The 26,192-nt window shown below is 40.0% G+C and overlaps 2 protein-coding genes across 3 annotated transcripts; one reads left to right on the forward strand and one right to left on the reverse strand.

Annotated features, from left to right (window-relative positions):
* Positions 1-4,157: 4,157 nt before the first annotated feature.
* Positions 4,158-18,931, reverse strand: mthfd1b (methylenetetrahydrofolate dehydrogenase (NADP+ dependent) 1b). 2 transcript variants are annotated; one of them, XM_085342606.1, is made up of 28 exons: positions 18,794-18,931; positions 16,889-16,973; positions 16,587-16,646; positions 16,423-16,476; positions 15,884-16,020; positions 14,701-14,801; positions 14,454-14,590; positions 13,963-14,074; positions 13,754-13,881; positions 13,544-13,641; positions 13,255-13,428; positions 11,031-11,167; positions 10,883-10,929; positions 10,687-10,794; positions 10,513-10,587; positions 10,323-10,425; positions 10,149-10,225; positions 9,852-9,992; positions 9,689-9,757; positions 9,394-9,505; positions 9,082-9,221; positions 8,416-8,457; positions 8,121-8,221; positions 7,823-8,000; positions 7,616-7,723; positions 7,324-7,476; positions 4,745-4,870; positions 4,158-4,662 (listed from the first exon to the last, which is right to left on the reverse strand). In XM_085342606.1, exons 1-27 carry the CDS (start codon positions 18,829-18,831, stop codon positions 4,781-4,783), a joined length of 2,805 nt encoding a protein of 934 aa, XP_085198732.1. In that variant the 5' UTR covers positions 18,832-18,931; the 3' UTR covers positions 4,158-4,662; positions 4,745-4,780. The 2 variants fall into 2 exon arrangements, with proteins under 2 accessions (XP_085198732.1, XP_085198731.1); XM_085342605.1 differs by having other exon boundaries at positions 4,158-4,870.
* A 3,194-nt stretch (positions 18,932-22,125) lies between these two features.
* dorip1 (dopamine receptor interacting protein 1) lies at positions 22,126-25,611 on the forward strand. The gene is made up of 5 exons (XM_085342871.1): positions 22,126-22,468; positions 22,743-23,267; positions 23,520-23,609; positions 23,699-23,833; positions 24,210-25,611. Exons 1-5 carry the CDS (start codon positions 22,383-22,385, stop codon positions 24,391-24,393), a joined length of 1,020 nt encoding a protein of 339 aa, XP_085198997.1. The 5' UTR covers positions 22,126-22,382; the 3' UTR covers positions 24,394-25,611.
* The last annotated feature ends 581 nt before the right edge of the window (positions 25,612-26,192 follow it).

Below are 26,192 nucleotides of genomic sequence, written 5' to 3' on the forward strand. Positions count from 1 at the left end.
CTGTTGACTCCTTGTAATGATTACACAGAACGTTTAAGAGTGTTTCATTTTTCTCAACTTTTGTATTTCTTTTAGAAAAAGAATTTCTACAACGCTTGTTAAAAAGACAAAATGAGTGACCGTGAGTCTCTGATTAAGCTGAAAATATCATGTGTTGTTTGTGCCATTTGTGCAGTTGCCTTTCTGTTAAATTCTGTTATTGAAAGCTGCTTTCAATTTTGGTTGTGGCCTTATGATCGCAGTCATCTATCCTGTTCTTTTGCAAAGTCACATATCAAGCTTGGTTTCTCTTTATCTAATTTTTTTTTTTTCTACTTTGTTTTTTGTTTCCAACTATAGCTGCAGCTGAAGTAAGTACTTTTATTTCATTTGATTGTTCTACACCTGGGACAAACAGCATTATAAACATGTACTTATAAAGCAATTTTCTCCTGTCAGAAGAAGGAAGAGAAATGTCCTCATGAGAAGGAAGGATCAGGATCAGGATCAGAGGGAGAAGGATCAGGAGTAAGAAAAGTTTCACATGTGCTTTCTGTTGTTTTGCTCTGTTGATTCTGTAATATTGTAGCATTCATGAGTTTATTTGTCTTTATCACTTACAGGGAGAAGGAAAAGGAAAGGTACAACTTCAGAAGCCTTTTGGAATTGAAAGTTTGCTGCCATCTGAGTTACAATATGTTTTTAATCACTTAATTTTCTAACGGTTGTTTACAGGGGAAAGGGGAAAAGCATGGAAAAGGAGGTGAACATGGACATGGAGGTGGAAGAGGAGGCGGACAAGGAAGAGGAGGCGGACAAGGAAGAGGAGGCGGACAAGGAAGAGGAGGCGGACAAGGAAGAGGAGGCGGACAAGTTCCTAAATAAATTATGAAGAATTCACTGAATCAGCATTATCTGATGACTGCAAAATGACAGATATATCTCTAATAAACTAATACAGAAAGAAGACTGTCTTGTTTATTCACATAAGTATTACAATTACAACTGTTGGATCCTTTCTGAAATTCAATAATGTTTGCTGATAAATCAATGGGCTTTGATAACAATTAGTCATTCTCAAAAACAAAAACTAAAAATGGCAATAATCATATCAAGTCATTTGCACTTGAACGTGTTCTATCTTCATGGTAATCTTCTCGTGTGTGGACACATTTTAGGTTAGCCAGGCACTAAAAATGTGTGTAAGTCTAATATAAATAATGGTGCTCTATAAGGTTATGTATGCCACTAGAGTACCACTTTAATTTGCATGGGTGTCTTCAGTGGTTCCTGATCTGATTTAAAAGTTTCATATTTTAGTCATTAACATGATCTAATAGTGAAATTTCATGTTTCCTGGCCAAGAAATATTTCAACAAACAACCAGTAATAAGGCATTTTGTTTTTCCACAACACAAACATCACAGGTACACACGTTTAACTGCTTTTCACATCGCAGCAACTATATGCATCGAGGCATTTAAACTTGCTCCAATGAAGTGCTTACGTTTAAGCTGAGGATCAAGATGTGATTTAAGTGATTTTGAATGTGACACAGAGTGTTACACAATGTGTGCCAGAGAATAGTCCAAATACAGAATAAATAAGGAGTGATCAAAAGTTGAAAATGACTTCTTCAAGCTTCAAGACAACAGCAAATCAGAAGACACTCGTTTCAACTGAAGCACTGTTTACAGAAGAGCCTCTCTGAATGCGCAACATGTCAAACCTACTGCAGCAGCCCATTTGGTTTTGGTTTTTAGGTCTTAGCATTGCTTTAAAGAATTATGGACAAAATGTGGCCCAAGTGCTAGAACTGATCATTTTAATCTGTCCCAAAGTGTCCTGAAAGTAAAATTTAAAAAAGAAAGAAAAACATCATAAGAGGCAATATTTTACTAAGCATTCTGGAAGTGAATGATTGCAATGGTTGTGTGCTGCTCTTTTACTCACAGTGTGGTTCCCTGATTACCTCCACAGTATTGCAAAACCTGTCAATCCTTGTGGAAAGTGCATCAAAGAGTTGCTGCAAGAAACATCACTGTGAATTGTTGACATTGAAATCAACATGGACAGCACAAAGCTGTGTTCGTCCATTTTTATCGTCTACCATTTGTGCTCAAAAACCTCCATTAGAGACATCTATGAATCAATTATCCAGAACAGCGACATCGTTAGCAACAATGTCTCCTGCGTGAAATAAAATTTTGCTTCCCATTCATGGCTGTGTTATTATCTGCAGCACTGCAATGAGTCACATGTTGAATGACGCAGTTCCCTCTACTATGCTTCATTGTTTGTGTATAATAGTTGACATTTTCTTACTCATTGTGCTATTCTTAGCATGGCAGTAGTTCTCCGGGGAATGAGATTATCTGACATCATCCAAATAAATTCTCTTAAGATCCTCGTTTTTTTATATCTAGGGTTGATTAATATCTTCACTTGTTTTTTTGCTCTTTATTCCTAATCTCTTAGCAGTCTCTTACCACACTTTCTTGGTGTTAGGTTTTGTATTGTTGATTGTCATTTATGCTTAGAAATATTTACTTATGTATGCTTAGAGTTTTATAATTAGTTGCAGATTGGTAGAGGTTTGATCCTTGATAGTCTGCAAGCTTTGTGTGCATTAGAGAGCACTCTGGGAGCACGAGAGAGGTCGTACCTTGTCTTATTGTCTTACGGTAGGATTAACGTAGCTACGTCTGTTCTAGTCTAAGTGCTCTTTGTTTAGATGAACTGCTGGACTTCCTCACCGTGTTATCTAGGGTGAACCATCTAGGGTGAGGGGGAGACTACCCTCTTCCTGACCAAGGATGTTTGCTTTTGTGCTTTCATGTTATATGACCCTTTGATCAGCAGGACCCCCCCCCCACACACACACACACAGTACTCTTTGTGTGTATGTAGACATCATATGTTAATGACCCTATGCATATTCATGTAGGCACAATAAAAGGAGTGTTATGGGGAACCTGGCTGAGAGTCTGACGGAGGTCAAGTGGTGGAACGACACTTGGCTCCAGGCAGGTCTCCCTCATGCATGAGTAACAAGAAGAACTTTGCCTACTTGGTGTTCAATGCTTTTGCTGTGTAATTATATTGTCTTCAACGTTCCAGCGACGATAGGTTTGTAGGTTCAAGCTACAAACCTATCACTTGGCATGGGTTTTGCTGTTATTAGCTACAACATGTTCCTCTGCAGTCTTACAAATTCCTCCAATATCCTCCTGGAATACTGACTTTACCTCCAATTCATTTACATGACTTTAAACTGGAATATTGAAGAAATACAAAGTTTTCACAGTGTTCTGTGCAGTCCTTTAAAATGTTAAGTGCACCCTTACTGCTTCCCTAGGAATAAAGAGGGGGAGTAGTAGCCAAGAGCTGCTAATTGAACTGATTAAGTGATTATCTGTAACTATGATAATACTCTATAAAGGCAGACGTTTTTGCAGTTTGCTGATCTAGAGAATGCAGGTGTGTGTTAGCTCAGTGCTACAATGTTCCCAGGAGTGGATCTACTAACAAATTCAGCCCAACGTCAGACTCAGGGAACCTAAGAGCGACATCTCAAATCTGCAGGCCTCATATGGCCATAACAGTACGTACTGGTTATTTGGAAGGGTAGCCTGGAGAATGTCTATTCTATTAAAAAAAATTAAAAATCATGGCAGCACTTTGCAAAGATGTACCTTAACAAGGCACAGGAGTGTTGCAATAATGTCCTTAAGAAAGACAAGAAAGTTTGGTCATAATGGAAAACTTGTTGGCAGAAACCAAATACAGCATATCAGCACGGTGGTGGAGGGCTCATGATTTGGGTTGGTTCTGATAGCTTTGCTGTTTTTGGTTTTACAAACTGTTCCCACAAAGTTGGGAGCATAAAATTCTGATGATGATAATGACTGCTTTGCTTTGTACTTGAATGCAGCCGCTTGGCCATGGAAACCCATTCCATGAAGCTCTCTACACACTGTTGCTGCGCTAATCTTTAGGCTACATGAAGTTTAGAGGTCTGTAACAATTGACTCTGCAGAAAGTTGGCAACTTCTGTACACTATGCTCCTCAGGATCTGCGTGTTTAAGGCAGAAAATAACTAAACTCTGGAAAAAAAAAAATGAACATGCAGCTTTGTTTTAAAAGCCTTTATTTCACAGATATGAGGAAATCACTGCTTTTACAATGACATGGCCAGTGAGCTTCACAGCAATGATGGCGACTTTTCAAAAAATGTTACCGAGTGTTAATTAAAACAAAGACAGAGAAAGGAGACATTATAAATGCAATTAGATGGGATTAAACAAATTATAATTTTGTTTTAGGGCAGCATTTCTTGTTAAGACTTACTTATGTAATAAAACCTTTATCCGAAGGGCACAGCTTGTTAAAGACTGAACTGAAGGAAATGCCTCTGGTGTGGTGCTCACAAAATATACACAAGTAGTTAGTAAATACAGTCTGGGCAATCTGAGATGTGAAATGTGCATGTTCAGTCAGCAATATAACGGAACAACACGTGCCTGATAGCAGGGAGAAAGACTGTCCTGATCTATCATCAGCAGCTTTACAGACATCAGTGTTAATATGAGAAACAACAAAAACAGCAGACGAGTTTGAGGTGCTTCCAGTTAGTTCTTCTTCACATTTCTTTGGCGCTCAGAGGACTGATGGGTTAATGTCTACACATTAAGAATGAAACAGTTATGATCTGCTGATGATGCACTCTGCTGCATGGCTTTATGTCTTAACTATGTTTCGTACCATCAAAGGGTGAGAGGACCTGTTTTTTTTTTTCTCTCAGAAGAGTCCATTGACCTGTTCGGTCTCGGGGTCCAGGTCGATGTCATAGAAACAAGGCCGAGTGGGGAGGCCAGGGATGGTGGGCATCTAGGATCAACCAAAAGAGAAAGAATGGAGCTTTAGTTTTATTGATTTTTTTTTTTTTTTTTAAACCTGCCCTTCAACAACTTTTAATTGCCAACTCCAAATCTGAAAACAATGTTAGTGTAGCATGCCCCATTTTCTTTTTAGTTATGATGTTCCAAGTATCCAAGGATAACTAGATTGACTGGCTAGAAACGTCAGTGACATAAGTTTGAATACGATTGCAGATCTGAAGTCAGAGTAAGAAACTAGACTAAGAGCTTCTCTGAATGTCCCAGTAATAAACAAAACATTTTTTTGTCGAGCAGTGTGATCAATGATGACCTGGTTAAACGATTGAAGTCAGTTACCAAACAAAGGTGTTTATATTGTTCGCAGTTCACATTTTTTGTTGTGTTTTTTTATTAATCATATTGTTACTTCCTAATAAAAGCCTCTGGGTGAGAATATTTGGTGGAAAAAACAAGGGATGGACCAATCTGATATACGGTATCGGTATCAGTCCGATCCGGATTTAAGATTACTGGATCGGATATCGGGGGGAAATAGAAAATGTAACCCGATCCATTAATTATCACAAAAGCACCTTGCAAAACTTGCTACATGGCGCAACCCAGGTAGTGACCTTAACAAGTCGAAGCAGTATGCGTCACGTGATAGAGCGGCTGTTGCGTGCGAGACCTGTCGGCGGTCTGGAGTTACTTTACACTGAAAGCATCAGGAGCCTCGCTGCATGCTGCCAAACCAGCATTTCATCTCCGAGCAAGCTATCCCAGAGAAGTGAATTAAGTGTGTAAGTTCATCTCTGAATGTTTGTAAAGCATCCCTACATTAAGGTTAACAACCGGTATACGGAGCTCGGACGTCTATGCGCTTTCAATCTGACTGTACAATGGATAGACTCAAGTTTAACTTTGGAAAAAGAAAACTGTGTTGCACGCTAAACAGATCCGTGGTTCAAAAGAAATGAACTAAAAAAACAAACAAAAAAAACCACCTTTTTTTATACTTGTGTTAAGTGTTTTATATAAATTACACAGAATTCAGTCTCAGCTTAAATGTGATAAAAACAGCTTACACTGACATCCATCTTGACAAAAGATGAGTGTCATGAAGCCGTGTTTGCATTTATTTGCACTGCTTTCCACTCTGGATGTCTATTTATATAAAGCTTTAAGTATAAAAGGGTCCATTTTACAACTTTTTTAGTTATTGAATATAAACATTATTTTGTGCTGATATTGCACTTCTTTTTTTCAGAACCAAAGGGTTTTTGAAATCTGCATAAAATTGCATTTTCTTATTACTTTTTGAGAAGGGTTTCCTACTTCACAGTAGCTTCATAGGAAAAAAAAACTGTGAGAAACTATCTGTATAAATGAACTGTATGCAGCAGGAATACAGGTTGCACCGGTTTACTATAACACTGAATGCACGCATGTTGCAAACACACACAAACATTTTCTACTTGAAATGCAAGGGATGGTAGATCCCGCTTTTCAAAATAGGTATCTGAGTATCTCGGTTCAATCTGCTGAATTATGTCAAATTAATCCCAGTGGAGCTTTCAATGCTTTTTCTTCTTACCATTTCCACAAGGAGGCTAACAGCGTTTTTGTTAGTTATTATTATTTTGTTAATTATTCCATGATGCAGCTAATAATAAAACATGTGGGTGTAGAAAAGGCTTCATCTAGATCCGGTTAGAGATGGGATGAAACTACAGAAGGAAGTCTTGATGCATGCTCAATCGTCCGGGTAAGTAAATCCCAAAAAGTTGATTCTGTTCATCTGGATGTGGCATTTATAGTGGGAGAGAAAATTACGTCACTCATCCAAGTGACTTCTTCAGTCTGACCTGACTGCAGGTTTCCCCAACTTTATAAACCATGCATTTGCATAATGACTGTAACTAGCACCACTGACGAACAGTGGGTTGTGAGGTCATTTCCACTGGAGTAAATTTGGTTATCCCAGCTGGACATTTGTCAAAGCTAGGTAGGCACCTAGCTCCAGCAGATCTAGAAGAGAAGGACAACTGTTGCCTAAGTAAAAACCCTACGTGTCAGGAGTATCAGAACAGTTGAGATGCATTTTCTCTAAACACAGTGCCTCTGCGGCTTTTAGACGCCAAAACACGCTGCACCAAAAATGAATCCACCCCAAGGATCAGGTACCCCGGCACAAACAGAGTAATGTAGTGTACACTGTGCCAGGAGGATTGCCAGGATTTATACATCAGGGAAACCAAACAACCTCTGGCTAAGAGGATGGCACAACACAGAAGAGCTAACTCGTCAGACCAGGACTCTGCAGTCTATTTAGACCTGCAGGCCAGTGGACACTCTTTCAATGATGAGGATGTAACATCCTGGACAGGGAGCAACTGAAAACGTCCAGATGAACAGAATCAACTTTTTGGGGTGCAGAAAGAAGGGAAATGAATTAGAGCTTACTGTGCCAACCAACGGGAACAGAAAGCCAGCGCCCACACTGGCTCTGATGTCTCTGATTGGCAGGATGAATCCTTTGGGCACACCTTTCTTTTCTGCTTCATGTGACAGTGACAGGTGGGTCTTTGCCATGCAAACTGGAAGATTCGCGAATCCCTGAAGGAGAGGCAAAAAAAGAAGGATCTTTACAAAGGTTTATTCTCTCTGCTCTGTTTAATTGTATTGATCTCAACTGACAGCAGACGCCAACAAACAGGCCTGACAGGACAGGAAACAACAGCTGAGGGATGTTCACCTGCTTGGTGTAGAGCGCCACCTTGTGTTGGGCCTCAGGCAGAAGCTCAATATCATCTGCTCCATAGATCTTCTGAGCAATTATTCGAATCTTATCAGCAATAGGAAGCTAAAGTGGAATCAAAGATAGATATTTTAAGTCATAAATAAGCAGATCATGTGTTGGTTTAAAAGAGTGACTGGTGAAAATTAAGTACGGAGCCCTTACGTCCAAATCATACAGGAACTTGAAGTTGCTGGGGGCGCTAGAGGCCTTCTGGACGGCCTCGCCAAGTGCCACAGCACCAGCGCCACCCTCGGCCCAGTGAGAGCATCGCACAGCATCAAATGCTCCTGCAGATTTAGCCAAGGTGCACACCAAGTCCAGCTCAGCCTCCGTGTCTGTCCTGCACAACAAATGAATGAACAAAAAAAAACCAAAAAAAAAACCATGCTTTTCACATATGTGCACATTCTTATATATGTTATTCTATTATTCTTTTTTTAAATTACCATCCATCACTTACTTGAAAGCATTCACTGCTACCACCACAGGCACACCAAAGTGCTTTGCATTTTCGATCTGCTTCCTCATGTTGTTGCAACCCTTCTCCAGCAGATTAAAGTTCTACATAGAGGTACACAAACACATTCAGTAAAAGGTTATGCAAAGCTTTAAAGGTTGAAAAGCTTGCATCAAATGTGATTAACAAAGTAGGCAGACGTGGCTCAAGCATTCTGCACAAACTAATAAATAAACAATGTTATCAAAAGCACCTTAGAAGAATATTATCACTGTTTTGGCACATTCTTTTCCATTACCTCTTCCACATATTCCTTAGGCAGTGGCATCCCAGCAGTGACCTAAACAAAAGAGACAAGAGAAATGTGAAATGTTTTAGTTAATTCAATAAATCCTCAAATTGTAATCAGCAGTGACTATTGTAATCCTCCATGTGTTTTATTCTTAATGATTACTAAGATGCTTAATTTAAAGATTAAACATAATTTTGTGGACAATTGTGCTGAAATTGTCTTCCGGAAATGGAAAATTGTGAACATTTAAAATTGTAGACAAGTGAAAATGCTCTGGTGGGGCTTTTTTTCTTTTAAAATAAATTTGTTTAAAGTGGGTTTAAAGGCTTGATCTCATCATACACACATTGTTACAGTAGTGGATTCTCATATTGAACGTTCCCCATTTTGTGCACAAGTAATCGTCTATTAGCCAACAGCTCCCAATTCGCACTGTGCTAAATGCCCCATTTCAACTCTTGGCTCTATAAGATCTCAAAGAGAGGGGCTCTCTCTCTCTCTCACTTGGTATTCTTGGGCATAACTCTGGCAATGAACACCCACCCATGTTCTGCTAAAATCTTCTATTTACGAGGAGCAGCCAAACGCAATAAAGGGGGAATTGAGCTAACACAGCTCGTCTCACAGAGTGAATGAACTGAGGAGTGGCACCAGGGCCAGGAGGAAACTTACTGTTGGTCCTCCTCCATGCATCTTTAGAGCTCGGATGGTCGCCACCAACACCACAACATGAGGCCTCAGGCCCGAGTAGCGGCACTTGATGTTGAAGAACTTCTCCATGCCGATGTCAGCACCAAAGCCAGCTTCTGTCACTGTTGCACATAAGTGACACAAGCAGGAAAGTATATCAGAACCCAAGCCATCAGGACTACTGACTACTATTATCCACTGACATTACATGGACTCCATCACTTTTACAATTAACATCTACAATATAAGCTAACCCTGTTAAAAAAAAGCTCAAACTGATTCTATTCAGCTTACCTACAAAGCCCTCAGGTCCAACCAGCTTCAAAGCAATTTTATCAGCCAGGATTGATGAGTTTCCGTGGGCAATGTTGGCAAAGGGGCCAGCATGAACAAACACAGGAGTCCCCTGTGGATCCAAATTACTCACATGAATTATTACAAAACTATTAATGCAAGTAAAAAAAAAAAAAACTAACAGCAGTTTGATAAACAACAATATCAAACGACCTGAACTACACAGAAATGCTTTTAACGTGGTCATGCTGCATAGGAGCTGCATGGATTAGCATGGGCACCGTGTTTCACCCACCTCCAACGTCTGCATCAGGTTTGGCTTGATGGCATCTTTCATCAGCACAGTCAGAGCGCCACTCACGCCCTACAGAGAAAAATCCATCACTTTCATGAATATCATTATCACAGCACTTACGCTGCATGACGTCATGTCACAGCGGAGGGTTTACGACACTCACCAGATCCTCGGTGGTGATGGGATCTCCCCTCCGACTGGTGGCTACGACCATCTTAGCCAGGCGCTGCCGCATATCCTCCAGGCTGCTGGTGAGGGCGAGCACCGCCATGATTTCGCTGGCCACAGTGATGTCAAACTGGGCCTGGAGGACACAACAGTCCAGTCATGCAAAGCAGCACTAAAACTAAGTTTATTAAACCAACTTTCCCTCAAAGGTTCAACTGCTTTCTGTATATTTCATGATGCTTTATGATACCATGAAAGAAATTTGCCACCTTTAGAGAATAATCAACTTTACCTCTCTTGTGTATCCCTTTTCAGTGGGCGACTGGCCGATAGTGATCTTCCTCAGGAATCGATCATTGGTATCCAGCACTGAAGTGAAACAGAAGGACATCATAAGTATTTGTATAAGACGCACAATACACTCACAGCAGACCTGCTGAGGCGGAGACCTCTGTGCTGTTCATACCTCTCTGCCAGGTAACAGAGCTTGGGTCGATGTCCAGGCGGGCAAAGCGGTTGATCTCCTCCTCAGTGAGAGCAGAGGGCTCCGTCTTCTGTATTCCCAGTTTCTAAACCAAAGAAGAAAACCTCGGTGTCAGAAGTGACCTGTGCACATCTAAATCAAAGCTTACACATGCTGCAACTTGATCATTTACTTTGAGTCTGTTGATCTGGATCGGGGAGAACGTCCTCTCTCCTCCACTGAGTGGCACCAAACGGTTATACAGAGCCTAGATATTCACAGGCAGAGATGGATTATAGTGGTGACTCATTAGATAAGTTAGAGGAAGTGTACTTTTTATACACCAATGACAGAAATGAGAACCCACCTTATCAGATTGTGTTGCTTCATGGAATATGCGGGCATCGACAGCAGCAGCCACCAAGTTATTGGCAGCTGTGATGGCATGAATGTCACCGGTGAGATGGAGATTAAACTGAAAAATCAAAATAATCAATTAAATATTTTGCTTTCTTTGAACTTTTAGGAAAAAAAAGCACAGTGTCAGAAAAGTGATGCTGTACCTCTTCCATTGGAATAACTTGAGAATATCCACCTCCTGCAGCACCGCCTGCAAACAAAAGGATAAAGAAATAAATAAAACATACATGAATATGTCCCTGTAGTAAACATGGGCAACATATCCTGAGTTTACACTCTTTCGAAACTCACCTTTAATGCCGAATGTGGGTCCCTGAGAAGGCTGTCGGACACAAGCAAACACATTGAGCTTCATGTGAGCACCCATGGCTTGTGCCAGACCGATGGTTGTGGTGCTCTTACCTTCACCCAGAGGCGTGGGAGTAATGCTGCAAACACAAAATCTTGTCAACATGTTTGCCCAAAGCCCTCAAAGGCAAAATATAGTGTTCTCTTTGACAAATAGCTTCATCTCAGTCACTTTAAGCGTTTTTTTTTTTTTTGTTGTTGTTTTTTTGGTTGGTTGGTTGATTTTTTTTTTTACATTTGCAAAAATATAACAAAAACTTTCATGACCATACGATGGGAGTTTTATGAGTGGATTCTGCAGACCACCATTGCAAATACAAAGGTGTCTTAATTGACATGTGTAGTTAAATTAGGGTCATACTGCCTCACTGCGCCATCTTGTGGCATGAAATGGTATTACATAAACATCAAACCTAGCCTGAGTTGAGTTCAACTTGAGCAGGGGTCCGTTCTTCGTACCTCGCTAAGTGAGTTAGCTGGATTTGATTGTTGACCATTTCGCGTGATCTTGGATCGTTCGGTTCTCCGAAGCTCATCCGGGACTTGCTGTCATAGCAACGGATCCGTAAGCGTAAACCTGCTCGGGAGCAGGTTTACTTTATGTAAACAGGATTAGATCGCAGCCTCTCAGGTATGTCCGCTTCATTTATACGAAAGCAACAGCGATATTTTACCACTGTTTCACCATAAATAAATATTATCAGTGTAACTAAAGATAATGCAGCACTTGATCCTTTTATTGATTTCACACAGATACATACAGGTCATTTCCTTAAAAAAGGGAAATGTACTATTAACATTCTATTACATGTATGTGATTATTACAGATGTAATTCATATTTCAGAGTAGTAATTGTAAATTACTTCATGTAATCAAGATGGGAGACCACGGCTATAAAAGCGAAGGTGGATTTGGGAAGCCTGTCGCAGCCATGTCCTGTCCGTTTACGCGAGCAGCCCATTGCGGAAGGTGCAAGATTGATAAGGAGAGTCCTCAGAATCCAGCATATATTGCAGGACAGACAGGATCCTTTAGCTCAGCGCGACAGTGTGCTCATAGAGAGATATCGATTTTCCCGTGAGGGTATTATTTACTTAACCAACTTGTTGACGAGGGGGTGCAGGACCACCACCTGTCTTTTGTTGCTCTGCCCTTTTCTTGGTTGCTGTTATAAACAAACAGATTATTTCAGGGTCTCTTTCCAAGAGACTAAAAGCAATATAAGTGATAAATATTACCATTCTGTAGAATATTCTTATATTTCACTTTTACTTGTTCCCATGTTCTAGTGGGTCCTGTTGTGGCTCTAATGTGAAAGGGGATATAATGTACTATAATACAATAGATTACCCTGCCGCCTACTGGTGTTGGCCAGAGGGGCCGATGGCGCGATATGGCAGCCTCGCTTCTGTCAGTCTGCCCCAGGGCAGCTGTGGCTACAACTGTAGCTGCCTCCACCAGTGTGTGAATGTGAGAGTGAATGAATAGTGGTGTTGTAAAGCGCTTTGGGTGCCTTGAAAAGCGCTATATAAATCCAATCCATTATTATTATTAAATTACTTACGAGTTTAATTTGTCAGCAACTTCCTGCCAGCCCTCTCTCCTTGCTTTTGCAGCCTTTGCAGTGTTCCCTTGCGTTTTAATTAAACTCTGAAACTCCTGAAATCCCTCACTCAAGAGTTCTTGCTCTGCTGCCGAAAAATACCGAGCGCACTCCTTTGACATTTTCGCCGACCAATCAGAGGGTTGCCGATCAATGTTTCTACTCTCGATGCGTAGCCCCTGTTAAGCCACCCAGTGATCTCACATTACTTCATCCAGCTGTACTAATCGTCAACAACAGGTGTGTTCGGAGAACCGGAATAGCGAGCTCAAAGTTGGCGCGATGATTTGATCTTGGATGTAGTAAGCGAGGCACGAAGAACGGACCCCAGATCTCTCTTAAAGTGATTTTTAGGACAACAAGCCAAAAAATCTGTGTTGAGAAATGTTAAGAAAGTGTTTCTCTCTTAACATTCTGCTGATAGCTTTAGTTAACTTGGGGATTTTTGAACTACAGATGTAAACAGTCTGCCAATTTGAATAACTTCTACTTCCACAAACTGAGAACTTCTGTATCTTGAAATAAGATTTTGTCTACAGTCTGCAGACTTTTATTTAACATACCCAGTGACCACTACATATTTTCCATCTGGCAGGGACTGAAGGCGCTTGATGATAGTCAGCTGGACCTTTGCCTTAGTCTTGCCATAGAGCTCTACTTCATCAGAAAACAATCCCACTTCTCTGGCCAGACTGTCAATGGACTTGGCTGCGCAGGAGCGAGAAATCACTATGTCACTGTGGGATAACAAAAGGGAAAAAGAAAATTAGCTTCTTCAGCAAGACAGCGAGGATTGGGCTTCTGCATCAAGTTAATGAACAGCATGGTTATGATTATGATAAGGAGGCAAACCTTGGCACTGGCTTTCGGAGATTGAGTCTGGTGTAAGAAATGTTCCACTTTCCTGCCTGATGGCTCTCCAGGAAGCGCTTTGCACTCAGCACGGTGTTCTAAACAAGTAAACGTGATAAGAAAACAAAAGAAAGAAAAGTTTGAGAAAAAAAAAAAAATCAAACTCTTAATTAAACTTGATCAACTCTCAGGTGTCCGAATGGGCCTTACCGCCATCAGCATGGCCACAGTCATAGGTCCCACTCCACCAGGCACAGGGGTGATGAAGCCGGCCTGTTCTTTGGCTGATTGAAAATGGACGTCGCCCACAACACGCTTTCCGCTGGATTTAGTCTCATCTGAAAAAGAGACTCCAGTTGACCCATGCATCTGCTGATTATCTCAAAAGGAAATACAATGCACCATGACCGCATTAATACCTATAACGTGGCTGATGCCACAGTCAATGACCACTGCTCCTTTCTTGATCCACTCTCCTTTTACCATCTCTGCTTTTCCGATACCAACAACCAGGATGTCTGCTCTACCCACCTAGACAGAAACAGGGAGGGATAAACGATGAATGTTTATAAATGAAGAAACTGGATTTTAAGCAATGATGCTAGAGGAATAAATAAGGGAACACGTGAATTAGTGTTTATACTGCAGGCAGTAGAGATCTGTAGTTCCTATGATGTCATAAACTGTTAAGTTAGAATAATTGGGGCAGTTAACAGACTAAAATATTTAATTAGGCTCCTCATATAACAAGTTGTGAAAAAGTTTCATTTGCCAGCTAAGATCAAATGAGAACGTCAGTATTAAGAATCGGCTGCTTCAAACAGCTGCTCTTTATCTGCCTACTGTGCTGTTGTTTATACCTCTGTGTGTCTCAAAAAAGCCTAATGACACTTGTGTTTCTCTGTGTTACCTCTGCGGCAAGATCGACGGTTTTAGAGTGGCAGGTGGTGACGGTGGCGTGATTCCACAGCAGCAAATCATGCATGGGTGCGCCCACAATCTTACTGCGCCCAATCACGACCGCTCTCTTCCCTGCCACAGAAACGCCTGTAGAGAAGCATCATAAACAGATTGTTGTTACTTTTGATATATTTACACATTGTAACATCATTGTAACTGACTGCAGTTTTTTCAGGGTTATTAGAGATTTTGTTTACCCGTCTGTTTGATTAACTCCATGCAGCCATTTGGCGTGCAGGGGATGAGGCAGTTGCCCAGATCCCCACGGGACAGCTTCCCCGCATTTATGCTGGTCAGTCTGTAAACACACAAGAATGTACAAATCACTGTAACCTGAAGATACCCATCAATCTGAAAGCTTTTTAAAGGTACAGTGTGTAAAATATCACTGCTATACTACAGAGTATACTATAGCTACGGTGGCCACTGTAGGACAAACAACTGTGGACAAACTTTTCCTCTGCAGCGAGTTGTTAGTTTGCGGTTTACCTCAGCTCTAAATATGTGCTATTTAATCAAGAAGAGGCTGTAAAACTTTGTGAAAGGAGTTCGATACAAGTCAATAAGGCTCAGTGAGGCGAGCTGTTGGGGTTGCAACACTGCTGTCTGCTGCTGTTAGTGAAACTTTCTCTGAAGACTGAACATTGTTGCATTCAAACTATCATACGATGTGAGAACGTAATCACACCGTTTACCAGAGGGAAAGTGGAATTTTTAAGATAATCAAACCTACCTTAGTTGGCATAATGTTCGTTTGTGCTTAGCTGTTTTTGCTTAGCTGTCTCGTTGTCAACTGTCCGGAGACAGGAGTGTCACATGTGTAATCTGCTGAGAATAAGTATTCCTAACACTATCGGGAATAAATAAGAATTTTATAAACCTCTGCATGTTTTACAGGCCTGACATCTGTTCAGGAGATGAGGCGTGAGGTGAATAAGAAGAGGATGACATTTTATCCAAAGGGTTTGTCTTGCAGCTTTCTGTTTTGTTGGGTGGAGGGGACCCCTTCGCAGATCATATAAAATAGGTATGATACTTCATATCTTGGGTTTGAAGGTACAGACAATAAAAATTTGCCTCCATGGCACATGAACATCTCCGCTTTTCGTGTAGTTCGTGTGTAGCCTATAACCACATACGTAAGACAAGATTAGACAGAACCACATTGACCATCTCAGCCACTGTATTCATGATGGTGGGACAACCAATCTCTTTAATGTATTTTTAAAGGCTTAAATCTAAGTTTATTACAATGCATCTGCTTGTTGGACAAATTTAATTACTGTTTATGAGCACAACAGTTATTTTGTTTCTGTAAACTAAAAAAAGTACTTGCTGTAACTCTGAAATGATCACACTTTTCTGTGTTGCTGTTCTTACCCATCTACGTCCTTCTCTGGGGCCACGGAGTTCGTGACCTTCTCTGTGTCGATTTCATGGACTGAATCTAAAGGCAGCTGAACGATGAGGCCGTGGACAGAAGAGTTCTTGTTCACCTCTGTGATACTGTGAAGAATCTGAAAGCAGGTAGGAAGCCTTAAAACCCTTTATTGCTTTCAGGCTTGTCATGTACTGCATTCCCGCACAGCCCCTGTATTGCTAAATCAAGAAAAGCCTGAAAGCTCAAATTTCACCCATATGTCTCTGTGCTGAAAATCTGTCAATTATTGTGAGTTTTAAGCACTCAAAGACTTTAGTGAACACAACAAAAAAAATTTATGCGATTCTTTCGACAATTTGTTTTTGCTTCAAGAAACCATGTGACCTATGCATGCTTCCTATTGGAACACAAGGAAATAGTATGGCAGGAACAACTACTCCCCCAGGTGTCCATAAATAGTCTAATCCTGGAGTTGCTGTGCAGGTGTGTGCAACCCGACAACTAAATAAACAAGCCTCCAGTAATGATTCTAACTCACCTCCTCCTCTGTTGCGGTCGCGGGAAGTCTCAAATGCATTGCATTTATTCCAATCTGCACACAAAAATGCAGCTTAGGGATAGAGCTGTGGCTCATTGAAACAATATGCAGTGTACACACGCGGTGCAAAAATCCCTTCAGTATCAAAAAATTATTTTCTTTACCTCTGCTGCTGCTTTGAGCTTCATGCTGATGTACAGATTTGAATCATCGCGGTCTCCAACCTGAAAGACACATACTGCTTATCCCCCTGCATATTTCTATGACAGAACAGGAACTATGTCACACAGACAAAGCACCAGCATAAATGTCAGAATCCTCATTGTGCCACTGCACACAGATACCCTGACCCTTACCTGCCAGGTGCTCTCTCTAACGAAAGGCCAAATGAAAGCATGGGTAGAAATGTTTTTAGGGGAAAAAGGCTTTTAGCCTCCAACCACAAAGAATTCCATCATAAACTTACCTGTAAAACCACTAGACCAGGCCTGAAGTTGGGATTCTTAAGTTTCAACTGCTCGACATCCTTCTTCAGACGCTCCCTCACCTGCCTGAGAAAACAAAATACAGCCAATTTAATTTGTGCAATAACACAAAAAAAGAGTTAGCAGTATCATGTGACCCAATCTGTACCGTTTAATTAAAACAGTGACAAATTTATGCACCAGATCACCAGATTATTATTAAATTATTATTAAATTAAATTTATTATTACATTTATTATTAAATGATTATTATTAAATTTATGCACCAGATCAATGCCATCTGATGATCTCATTGTGAGTCATTTTCCAAACTCAAACTATCATTCTGGACAATCACTCAGAAAAGCGTGCTTATCTTCAGTTGTTGTCTTCATTTTATCTTTATTGATTTAATGTTCTGGAGACTAGAAAACAGGGCACTATTTTTTGCGTAGAGAAGAGATAAGCCAGAACAGATAAAGGTTGAATACAATCAGCTGAACCAATCAAAGACAAGCGAGAAAACAGTGATTGCGTTAACTGAACTTTGTGGTCATTGCTTTTGTGTCTAAACCCAAAATCCTGATTGCACACAAAAGTGTTTGGTTTAACATATTGTGGATGCAAATGAAACAAAGAAAAGAACCCAAAGTTCTAAAGAAAGTAGGTAACAGATGTGCATCATGTGAGCTGTAACAGGAGTGGTGATGAAATACATTTTGGCACTGATTTGAGACACAGTTCAACTAAACTTAGTCTCAAGAGAAACTCCTTAACCTTAAGATTTATGTACCCCCCCCCCCCCCCTTTTTTTTTTCAAGATGCAATAATGTGTGCAGAAAATGTTTTCCAAAAATATAGCACAAATTATATACAATATGCATATAAAACAGGGTAATTAAATGTTACTTAGGTACAGTATTTTGCATATGACCTTGTTTGCTTTTTATTTATCTACCAGCAGAGTGACCCTGGGGATCTTTCCAGTAATTAGAAAAGGCAATCACAACACTGAGTATTGTACCATAACAGATCTTTATCTCAACAGTGACTGGTACAAGTTTTCCTCATTAAACAACCAGGGCTCATATTCCTACAAACACAGGTCATTCATACCGTGTGCAGTCAAGCATGTCAGCTTCTGTCGAACTTTGGAGATAATGAATAAAGATGACCCATGGGGAGAGCGGCTCTGTGGCTCTTTGTATTGCATAATATAATCGACTAATAACTACTGTGAGGCGGTCTTAACAAGATACAGGCCGCTATATCTTGTGACAAGCACATGCAGCTAGATGTCTTTTGTGTTACTGTTAGAAAGATTTTGCCTTTTTGCCGTTTTTCCACTCATTCTCATTACTTGGATCTGGTCAAAGTTTTTCGATTTAAAAAAATTATAATAATTTTAAAAAAGGGTTTGCCTGGAATATCTGACTGTATTTTTCTTCTTCAAATTAGGTCAGTGAACCAATAGGACAAAGATCAGAGCACAACGCCACAGCTTCTTACATAACACCCCAGGATTTGCAATGATGCATTCAGAAGTTATGAATGACCAAACCTAACCAGTTAAGAAAGTGAATTACTCAGATTTCCGCTGAATTTAGAGTCAACGCATATGCACGGTAAACAGTCTCTGCGGCCCGATGCGACTGATTTAACAGTAAAACTGTTGATTATACTAAGTTATGAAATCACTTCACGGCGTCAGACTGCTTACTTCATATATATAAGATTGCACTTAAAATCCTCAGAGGATGCACAGCGTTTGAGTAAGATCAGACACCACCAGCTGTTAAGTTACTGTAACTTTGCTAGTTAGCTTCTTTAGCCAGTCACATGTTTCACAACGCTGATTACATTCACATGCTACCTATGCTTTCGTAAAGGTAATGTTTGATACTTACGCTGAAACCTCTTTACCGCTTATGATCTGAGCTGGCATCTTTCCCTGGGATGGTCTCTGCTCTTCTGGTGACGGTAGTAGCTGGTCTGCACGCTCACTAACTTGTAAGTAGAGGAGCGTGGCTCTCAAGTACTTGTGTCAAGCCTCCAATTCGAGACTTGCAGTCAAGCCAGCCTCCAGTTTGTTTTACGTTCCCTGTGTATTCAAAGTATTACGGGAATGGATGTGGAAACCGGATTTCAAAATAAAAGCCAACTTCGAGTGAATTAACAGATATGTTAAGAACATAATAACATATAATTTAGGCTTTTTTTTTTTTTACAAACTCTAATGTTAGATCTATATGACACAGCCTTGTACCCTAATTGTGCCCTGTCACTATCAAGGCCATCTTATTTTGGATTTCAAAGTAAAAGCCCTGTGAATCTTCATTTTTGAACTACTCTTTCAATGACTTAATAATGCTCTTAAAAGCAAAAATCGTATTTCCAAATACTATTTGAACTTTATATCAACACTTTCCAACCACAGTCTTTTTACAGTGATACCATATCAATATCAAGTCAGTCTGATTTTGCCTTTCATAGTAATGGCCCTTTGAAATTGTCCATAATTGACTTAATCTTCTAACGATTCAAAATGCTCTAAAATGAAAAATTCTTGTTTCCACAGGGTAATTCCACCTTAGATCAACAGTATACAGCCCCACAGTGATACCATATCAATATCAAGTCATTCTGATTATGCCTTCCAAAATAAAAGCTTTTTTAAATTGTCCATAATTGACCTAACTTTCAGTGATTTCAAAATGTTTTAAAATGGAAATTTCCTGTACGTTTATATTTTAAGTCTGTGGAAAGATGTCATGGTTGGTTTGCAAGCTGTTTTGTAATTTCTTTATTTAGAATGACATCTTTCCACAGACTTAAAATATAAACGTACTATCAATTACAACCTAGTGGCAATTTCAGCTTCCTTTTACATCATCTTTATGATTCAATTCTGTCATAATCAATTGAGTCTGATTTTGCTTTTCAAAATGAAAACCCAATATGTGTTGAAACAGCAATTTTCATTTTTAAAACATTCTGAAATAATTGAAAGAGTATATCACATATGGACAAATTCGACGGGCCATTAATTTGAAAGGCGAAATCAGACCAACATGAAATTTACATGGTTTTACTGTCGGGTTGGATACTGTTGATCTAAAGTGGAATTATCCTGTGGAAACAGCATCTTTCAATTTAAGAGCATTTTGAAATCGTTAAACGAGTAGGTCGTCTACGGGCAATTTGAAAATACTTTTATTTTGGAAGGCAAAATCAGAGTGACTTGATCTTAACATCGTATCTCTGTGGGGTTGTATACTGTTGATTTAAAGTGAAATTATTCTGTGGAAACAGAAAATTTCCTTTTTAGAGCATTCCGAAATCACTGAAAGTTAGGTAAGTTATTGGCATTTTCAACAGGCCATTATTTTGGAAGGCAAAATCAGAATGACTTGAAATTGAAGTAGTACCATGGTGTGGATGTACACTTTTGATCTAACATGGATTCATCCTGTGGAAAGAGCAAGTTTCATTTTTAGAGCGTTCTGAATTCTTTAAAAGAGTAGGTCGTATATCGGCAATTTGAAAAGTCTTTTATTTTGGAAGGCAACATCAGACTGATTTGATATTGATATGGTATCACTGTGGGGTTGGATACTATTGATCTAAAGTGGAATTATGCTGTGGAAACAGCAATTTTCCATCTTAGAGCATTTTGAATTCGCTCCAAGAGTAAGTCATATATGGGCAAATTGAAAAAGCTTTTCTTTTGAAAAGCAAAATCAGACTGACTTGAAATTGACATGGTAACATCGTGAGGTTGTATACTGTTGATCTAAAGTGGAATTACCCTGTGGAAACTGAAATCTTCCTTTTTAGAGCATTCTGAAATCACTGAAAGTTAGGTCAATTATGGACAATTTAAAAAGGCTTTTATTTTGGAAGGCATAATCAGAATGACTTGATATTGATATGGTATCACTGTGGGGCTGTATACTGTTGATCTAAGGTGGAATTACCCTGTGGAAACAAGAATTTTTCATTTTAGAGCATTTTGAATCGTTAGAAGATTAAGTCAATTATGGACAATTTCAAAGGGCCATTACTATGAAAGGGAAAATCAGACTGACTTGATATTGATATGGTATCACTGTAAAAAGACTGTGGTTGGAAAGTGTTGATATAAAGTTCAAATAGTATTTGGAAATACGATTTTTGCTTTTAAGAGCATTATTAAGTCATTGAAAGAGTAGTTCAAAAATGAAGATTCACAGGGCTTTTACTTTGAAATCCAAAATAAGATGGCCTTGATAGTGACAGGGCACAATTAGGGTACAAGGCTGTGTCATATAGATCTAACATTAGAGTTTGTAAAAAAAAAAAAAAAAAAGCCTAAATTATATGTTATTATGTTCTTAACATATCTGTTAATTCACTCGAAGTTGGCTTTTATTTTGAAATCCGGTTTCCACATCCATTCCCGTAATACTTTGAATACACAGGGAACGTAAAACAAACTGGAGGCTGGCTTGACTGCAAGTCTCGAATTGGAGGCTGGCTTGACACCAGTTCGCAAGTGGTAATAACTACTTCCAAAAAGTTTCTTCAAAGTGAGTCGGGAAACGACGGTAACAGCGCAGACTCCGTCCACAAACCAACCCTACGGTGGAATATCAGCGTATTAACTTTCAGGAATAGAACAACGTAGTTTTTTTTTTTTTAACTTTATTTATCACATTTTAGACATACAGTCAAGTAAAACAGGGATCACATAAAAGGTGACATTGTGGTAGTACAATGAAGAACAGAAAGAGTGATAAGGACAGTGAGACAAAAGTGAGTACAAAAAATAAATTAAATTAAGGGGAACATAAATAAACAAAAGTTTGCAAGAGCCAAAATCAAGTTAGCAGTTTCAATCGGTTACAGATGTTAACAGTCTTGAGAGCCTTAGTGTTTTTTGATGAGGAGATTGTCCTTATATATTGTGCAAGTTCCATTTTTAATACAAGAAGTTCAGGCTTTCTGCCGAGGACTTTGCTTTTGTGTATATGAAATTTTGCCAAAAATAAAACCAAATTTATAAAGAAGAAAGCATCATTGTCCTTGTCTTTAAAATTATAATAGCCAAAGATAACTAGAACAACGTAGTTCAACGTAGAATATTCGCTCGGCCTACCTAAATGGGCGGTGCTCGTGACAGCCAATCATATATCATCTTAAACGTGCTAGAATATATTGACCAATAGCACTTCTAGCTGTGCTCTAACGCTCACGGTGAAGTCGGGGGCGGGGGCTGTGCAAAACTGGGGTGTAATAACGTGGAGAATCAGGAGAGGGCAGCACTGTATGTACACAGAGCTTAGATTATCATTACAAAGCTAACAGCAACTGTTTATATAGGTCAGACTTGACGTCTACTACAATTTTCGATTCACAGTAAGGTGTCTTCGTTTACTAGAAGGTGCGAGACAAATACCACAACTTATATTTCTGGCTTTGAGGTCCGACGTGAGAAATGAGGAAATACGGAGAGGAATGGAGAGTAGATTCTGTGTTTTGAACGACACTGAGGACCTCAAAACACGAATTTCAAACACTGAGAACAATCAACACTTCGAAAGGTAAGCTTATATATTGTAGGTGATGGTTTGTTATCATTTGTTGGGCTCCGACTAGTCCCTGGAGGGTAACAGTGCTTTACTTGCCAATTGCGTGGTTTGTTTTTGCTATCGCAGGATTTTTGACCTACATTTGCACAGCGTCAGTTTTTCGAAATGAAACAGATCAAATCCACCGGGGCGATACATTTAACCCCGTCCTGTGTTAAAACGCATTTGTCTGAACTTTTGCTGGTTGGTTGGTGTGTGTATTTATTTATTTAATTATTTGTTTTAGGTCCAAGACGCTTTTTGAAGAAATACGTGCCTCCATAAACAACAACGACGAGGAGGACCGCTCCTTCTGGAGGCCTGTGCTCCCTTGGGGAGGCGTTTTTACCATCAAGGCAGGACGGAAAGCCATATCATGCACGCCTCTGTACGTGGAAATCCAGCTCAAAAACACCTGCACCATCGATGGCTTCCTCATGATTCTTTATGTGATTCTGCGGGACAACCAGGGCTTTCGCAGGGAGCTGGCTGTCTTCCTGGGCAAGCAGTTTGTGGAGCATTTCCTCTACCTGATGGACTCCTGTGACTACACCACGGTGAAGATGCTGTGGATCTGGGACAGAATGTCTAAAAGGCAATATCGCTCTGAGATCCACCAGGCAGCCCTGGAGATCGACCTGTTTGGCAACGAGCACCAAAACTTTACAGAGAACCTGGAAAACCTCATGTCCACCACGCAGGAGAGCCTGTGCACCAGCTGGAGCTGTCCAGCCCGCTTCCAGGATTGCCTCAAAAGTACCATCAACATCAGGTAAACTGTATTTACCTACTATTCAAGTGTTTTGTTAAGACACAGTTGCTGGCTTTTTACCCAAAATATGTTTTTTTCCCCCAGTATTTGATGTTTAAGTGCCCTTCAGCAGACCTCAGCTGTGCATTGTCTTATGCCAAAGTTGGCAGAAAGAATTGCAATCAAGTGTTGTGACGTGTTTGTGAGTGGATTGTTGTTACATTATATTTTTCACATTTCTAAGAATTTCACTCTGACCCTTTTCCCTCTCAGTCCTCCTCACGAGCTTCCTCACAGAGACCCAATTCAGTCAGCTGTGGATGAGTTCTTCTGCCCCAAGCTCCTGCTCTGCTGTGAAATTGGGTGAGACACGGCAGGATCTTCATCGTCGTCGTCTTTTTCAGCGCTGTGTTGTTGTACTTCCTTGACAATTTTTTATTTATTTTAAACAGATGTGATGGTCTAAGGGAATTCTCCCAGAGGATTTTCTGCCATGGCCCGCCACCCTTTGTTATCCTCAACATGCAGCAGTGGAAGTCAGAGGAGCTGTCGTATGTCCCTTACCATCTGGCTCTCTGTCAGCACAGGTATGAATCAGAGGTGGATATATCTACAGTAGGTTCTGCATTGCTGTTCATTCAAACGATGTTGCTCAGGTGGAGCCCGGCCTCCTAATGCTTTTACATCTGCTGAGCCAGAGGCCTGTGCACAGTCATCATAGCTGAATTAATGGAACTTTATTTATGATGCAGGATGGTCATTAAAATTAAAAATGTCCGATAACTATCCTGTCTGATCAGTGATTAAATTTTAAATGTCATTTGGATCTTCTCCACTGCACTGTTGTGCTGCCTGTCTTTATTTGTTGGGATTTCTTTCATTGGAAATCAAAAGAGCAGCAAAAATATCTGGAAAAATCTACTTTCCAGTATTGAGAACAATAAATGTTTTTCTTACCTGCAGGTACACACTTGAGGGTGCCACACTGTTCAACAAGGAGGAGCATCACTACTCTGCAGCCTTCCAGATAGACGGTTGCTGGATGCACTATGACGGTCTGAGGAACGATAATCTGATCTTGTTACACAAGCCCCCAGAGCTCCTGCTGCTGTCCTCTCTGGTCTATGTCCGCACCTCTGACAAGTGAACTCATAGTTTCTCAGGTGGACATAGAGTACAGATGAGCCAAAGTCTCAGCACATGCCAGAGTGATTGCATTCATCCAGTTTTTTGTTGTTACATTACCACAATGTTGTTCTTTTCTTACTGCATTGCTATAAGTTTTAATTCCTGTCCTGGGTTAGCTTCCTCAATTCAGCTGAATGCTTGGTTAAAGCTGACAGTGCAAAATGGAAATGACATCTTTTTGGGCACGCTTGGAATCCAAGAATATAATGGACTATAATAGTCCAGGGTTGAGATTTATAAACAATCATACGAGTCAGTACTGAATTTCATATACATGTGCAGTGACCATCGGCATAAGAGATTAGTAGGTAAAACTGCTCTGTAGAAATTTCTGTTTGGAGTTGATACTGACACAAGTTTTCAGTACAAGTATAAAAAGTATTGGTTTTTTTTTTTTTTTTTTACCTCCATGGTTGATTTACAAAACTCTCCTGCCAGCCGTGCATGCAGCGATGCAGACCTCTCAGCTGTTGTGCATCTGTTTGGCAGTGCTTTTCCATAATAACCACTGGTTAGTACTTAGCACAAGCATAATGACACAGAGGGTGCAATTGAATCAAACTTGGTCATTATGCCAAAGAAAATATACAATCTGCTAATGTACACACAGTTTTTCCTGTCTTCATAGTTCCAAAGGTCTGTGTACAATTCCCAAGTCCTCTCTGGTTCCTGCACTGATCAGATCCATTTCATTCCCAACGCAGACACACCAGCGCACAAACATAAATGTAAGCCCCCTTGCTACAGGGATTCAACGCAGTACTGTAATTTAAGCTTATGTTTATGCATTTCAGTCCTTTCCTAAAATTAAACTGGTGCTTCCCCCCCCCCCCCCCACACACTTACACTGTGGGGTGAGGAAAAACTACTAAGTCCCCGCCTACCAGGTGAACAAGTTAAGGTTTAAATTTGAGGTAAGCATTTGCCAAAACAGGTGAAAATATAAAATTATGCCAATTTAGAAGTAATCTGAAATTACACTACAAGCTGGCCTAGAAATTCATTCAGGCCACATGCATAAACCGATGAATAAAAGTCAGACAGTTCACAGCTTGTTCAGCACACAGCAGTCTCAAAATGTTACGTTAGTGTTTTGTTTGGTTCAAGTCAAAGCATTACTGTTGTCACACAGTGCCTCTCTCAAGGAAAGTTTAACATGAATCCAGTTGAGAGTTAATTCTTGGATCAAGATTTTAAGTTTTTTTTCCCTGTTTGTTTATATGCTGACACTGTCTTTACAATACAAATACAGATATTTTTGAAACCTTGCCTATGGCTCCAGTTTATCATCCTTTTTCACGTGCATGCCAGGAAGAGATGCAGAAAAAGCAGGCAGTACCTTTTTAAGGCAGGCATTTATTTTAAACTGGGTACAGCTGCACCACATAAACAGACTTAAATGTATGTAAAATGTCTTCAGTCAAACATGAGAAAATGTGAAAAGCTACTGTTTTTAAACACCTAATGTTATCTTGTACTTCCAGTATTAATCCACAGGATATAAAATTCAAGATCATCACCTTACTCCAGACACACAAGGAAATGTAAAAAGAAGCAGAGTGGTCATTTTGGCTAACATTGACATCAGTTTCATAGGATTTCACCCCCCCCCCCCCCCTCCCAGACATAAACAGAGTGGTAGGCCACTGCAGAACATGTGTTAGTCATCCATCTGCTTTCTTTGTACAAGCACTTTGGTGAGAGTGGTGGCAAAACATGACATTAATTTAGGCCATAATTTAAAGAAAAAAAAAAAAA

This window comes from Diplotaxodon limnothrissa, linkage group LG19 (genome assembly GCF_057381915.1).
Source record: "Diplotaxodon limnothrissa isolate DT_005_m linkage group LG19, D_limnothrissa_male_GT1.1, whole genome shotgun sequence".
Lineage (NCBI taxonomy): Eukaryota > Metazoa > Chordata > Actinopteri > Cichliformes > Cichlidae > Diplotaxodon > Diplotaxodon limnothrissa.

What these genes read in the sequence shown, in the direction of transcription:
- mthfd1b (XM_085342606.1), bottom strand. Translation starts at nt 18,831, where the DNA reads ATGCCAGCTCAGATCATAAGCGGTAAAGAGGTTTCAGC. An exon ending in AGCGGTAAAGAGGTTTCAGC is followed by an intron (nt 16,974 to 18,793) that starts GTAAGTATCAAA and finishes TTGTTTTCTCAG; the next exon opens with GCAGGTGAGGGAGCGTCTGA. An exon ending in TGGCATCAGCCACGTTATAG is followed by an intron (nt 13,882 to 13,962) that starts GTATTAATGCGG and finishes TCTCTTTTTCAG; the next exon opens with ATGAGACTAAATCCAGCGGA.
- dorip1 (XM_085342871.1), top strand. Translation starts at nt 22,383, where the DNA reads ATGGAGAGTAGATTCTGTGTTTTGAACGACACTGAGGACCTCAAAACA. An exon ending in AACAATCAACACTTCGAAAG is followed by an intron (nt 22,469 to 22,742) that starts GTAAGCTTATAT and finishes TATTTGTTTTAG; the next exon opens with GTCCAAGACGCTTTTTGAAG. An exon ending in CTGGCTCTCTGTCAGCACAG is followed by an intron (nt 23,834 to 24,209) that starts GTATGAATCAGA and finishes TCTTACCTGCAG; the next exon opens with GTACACACTTGAGGGTGCCA.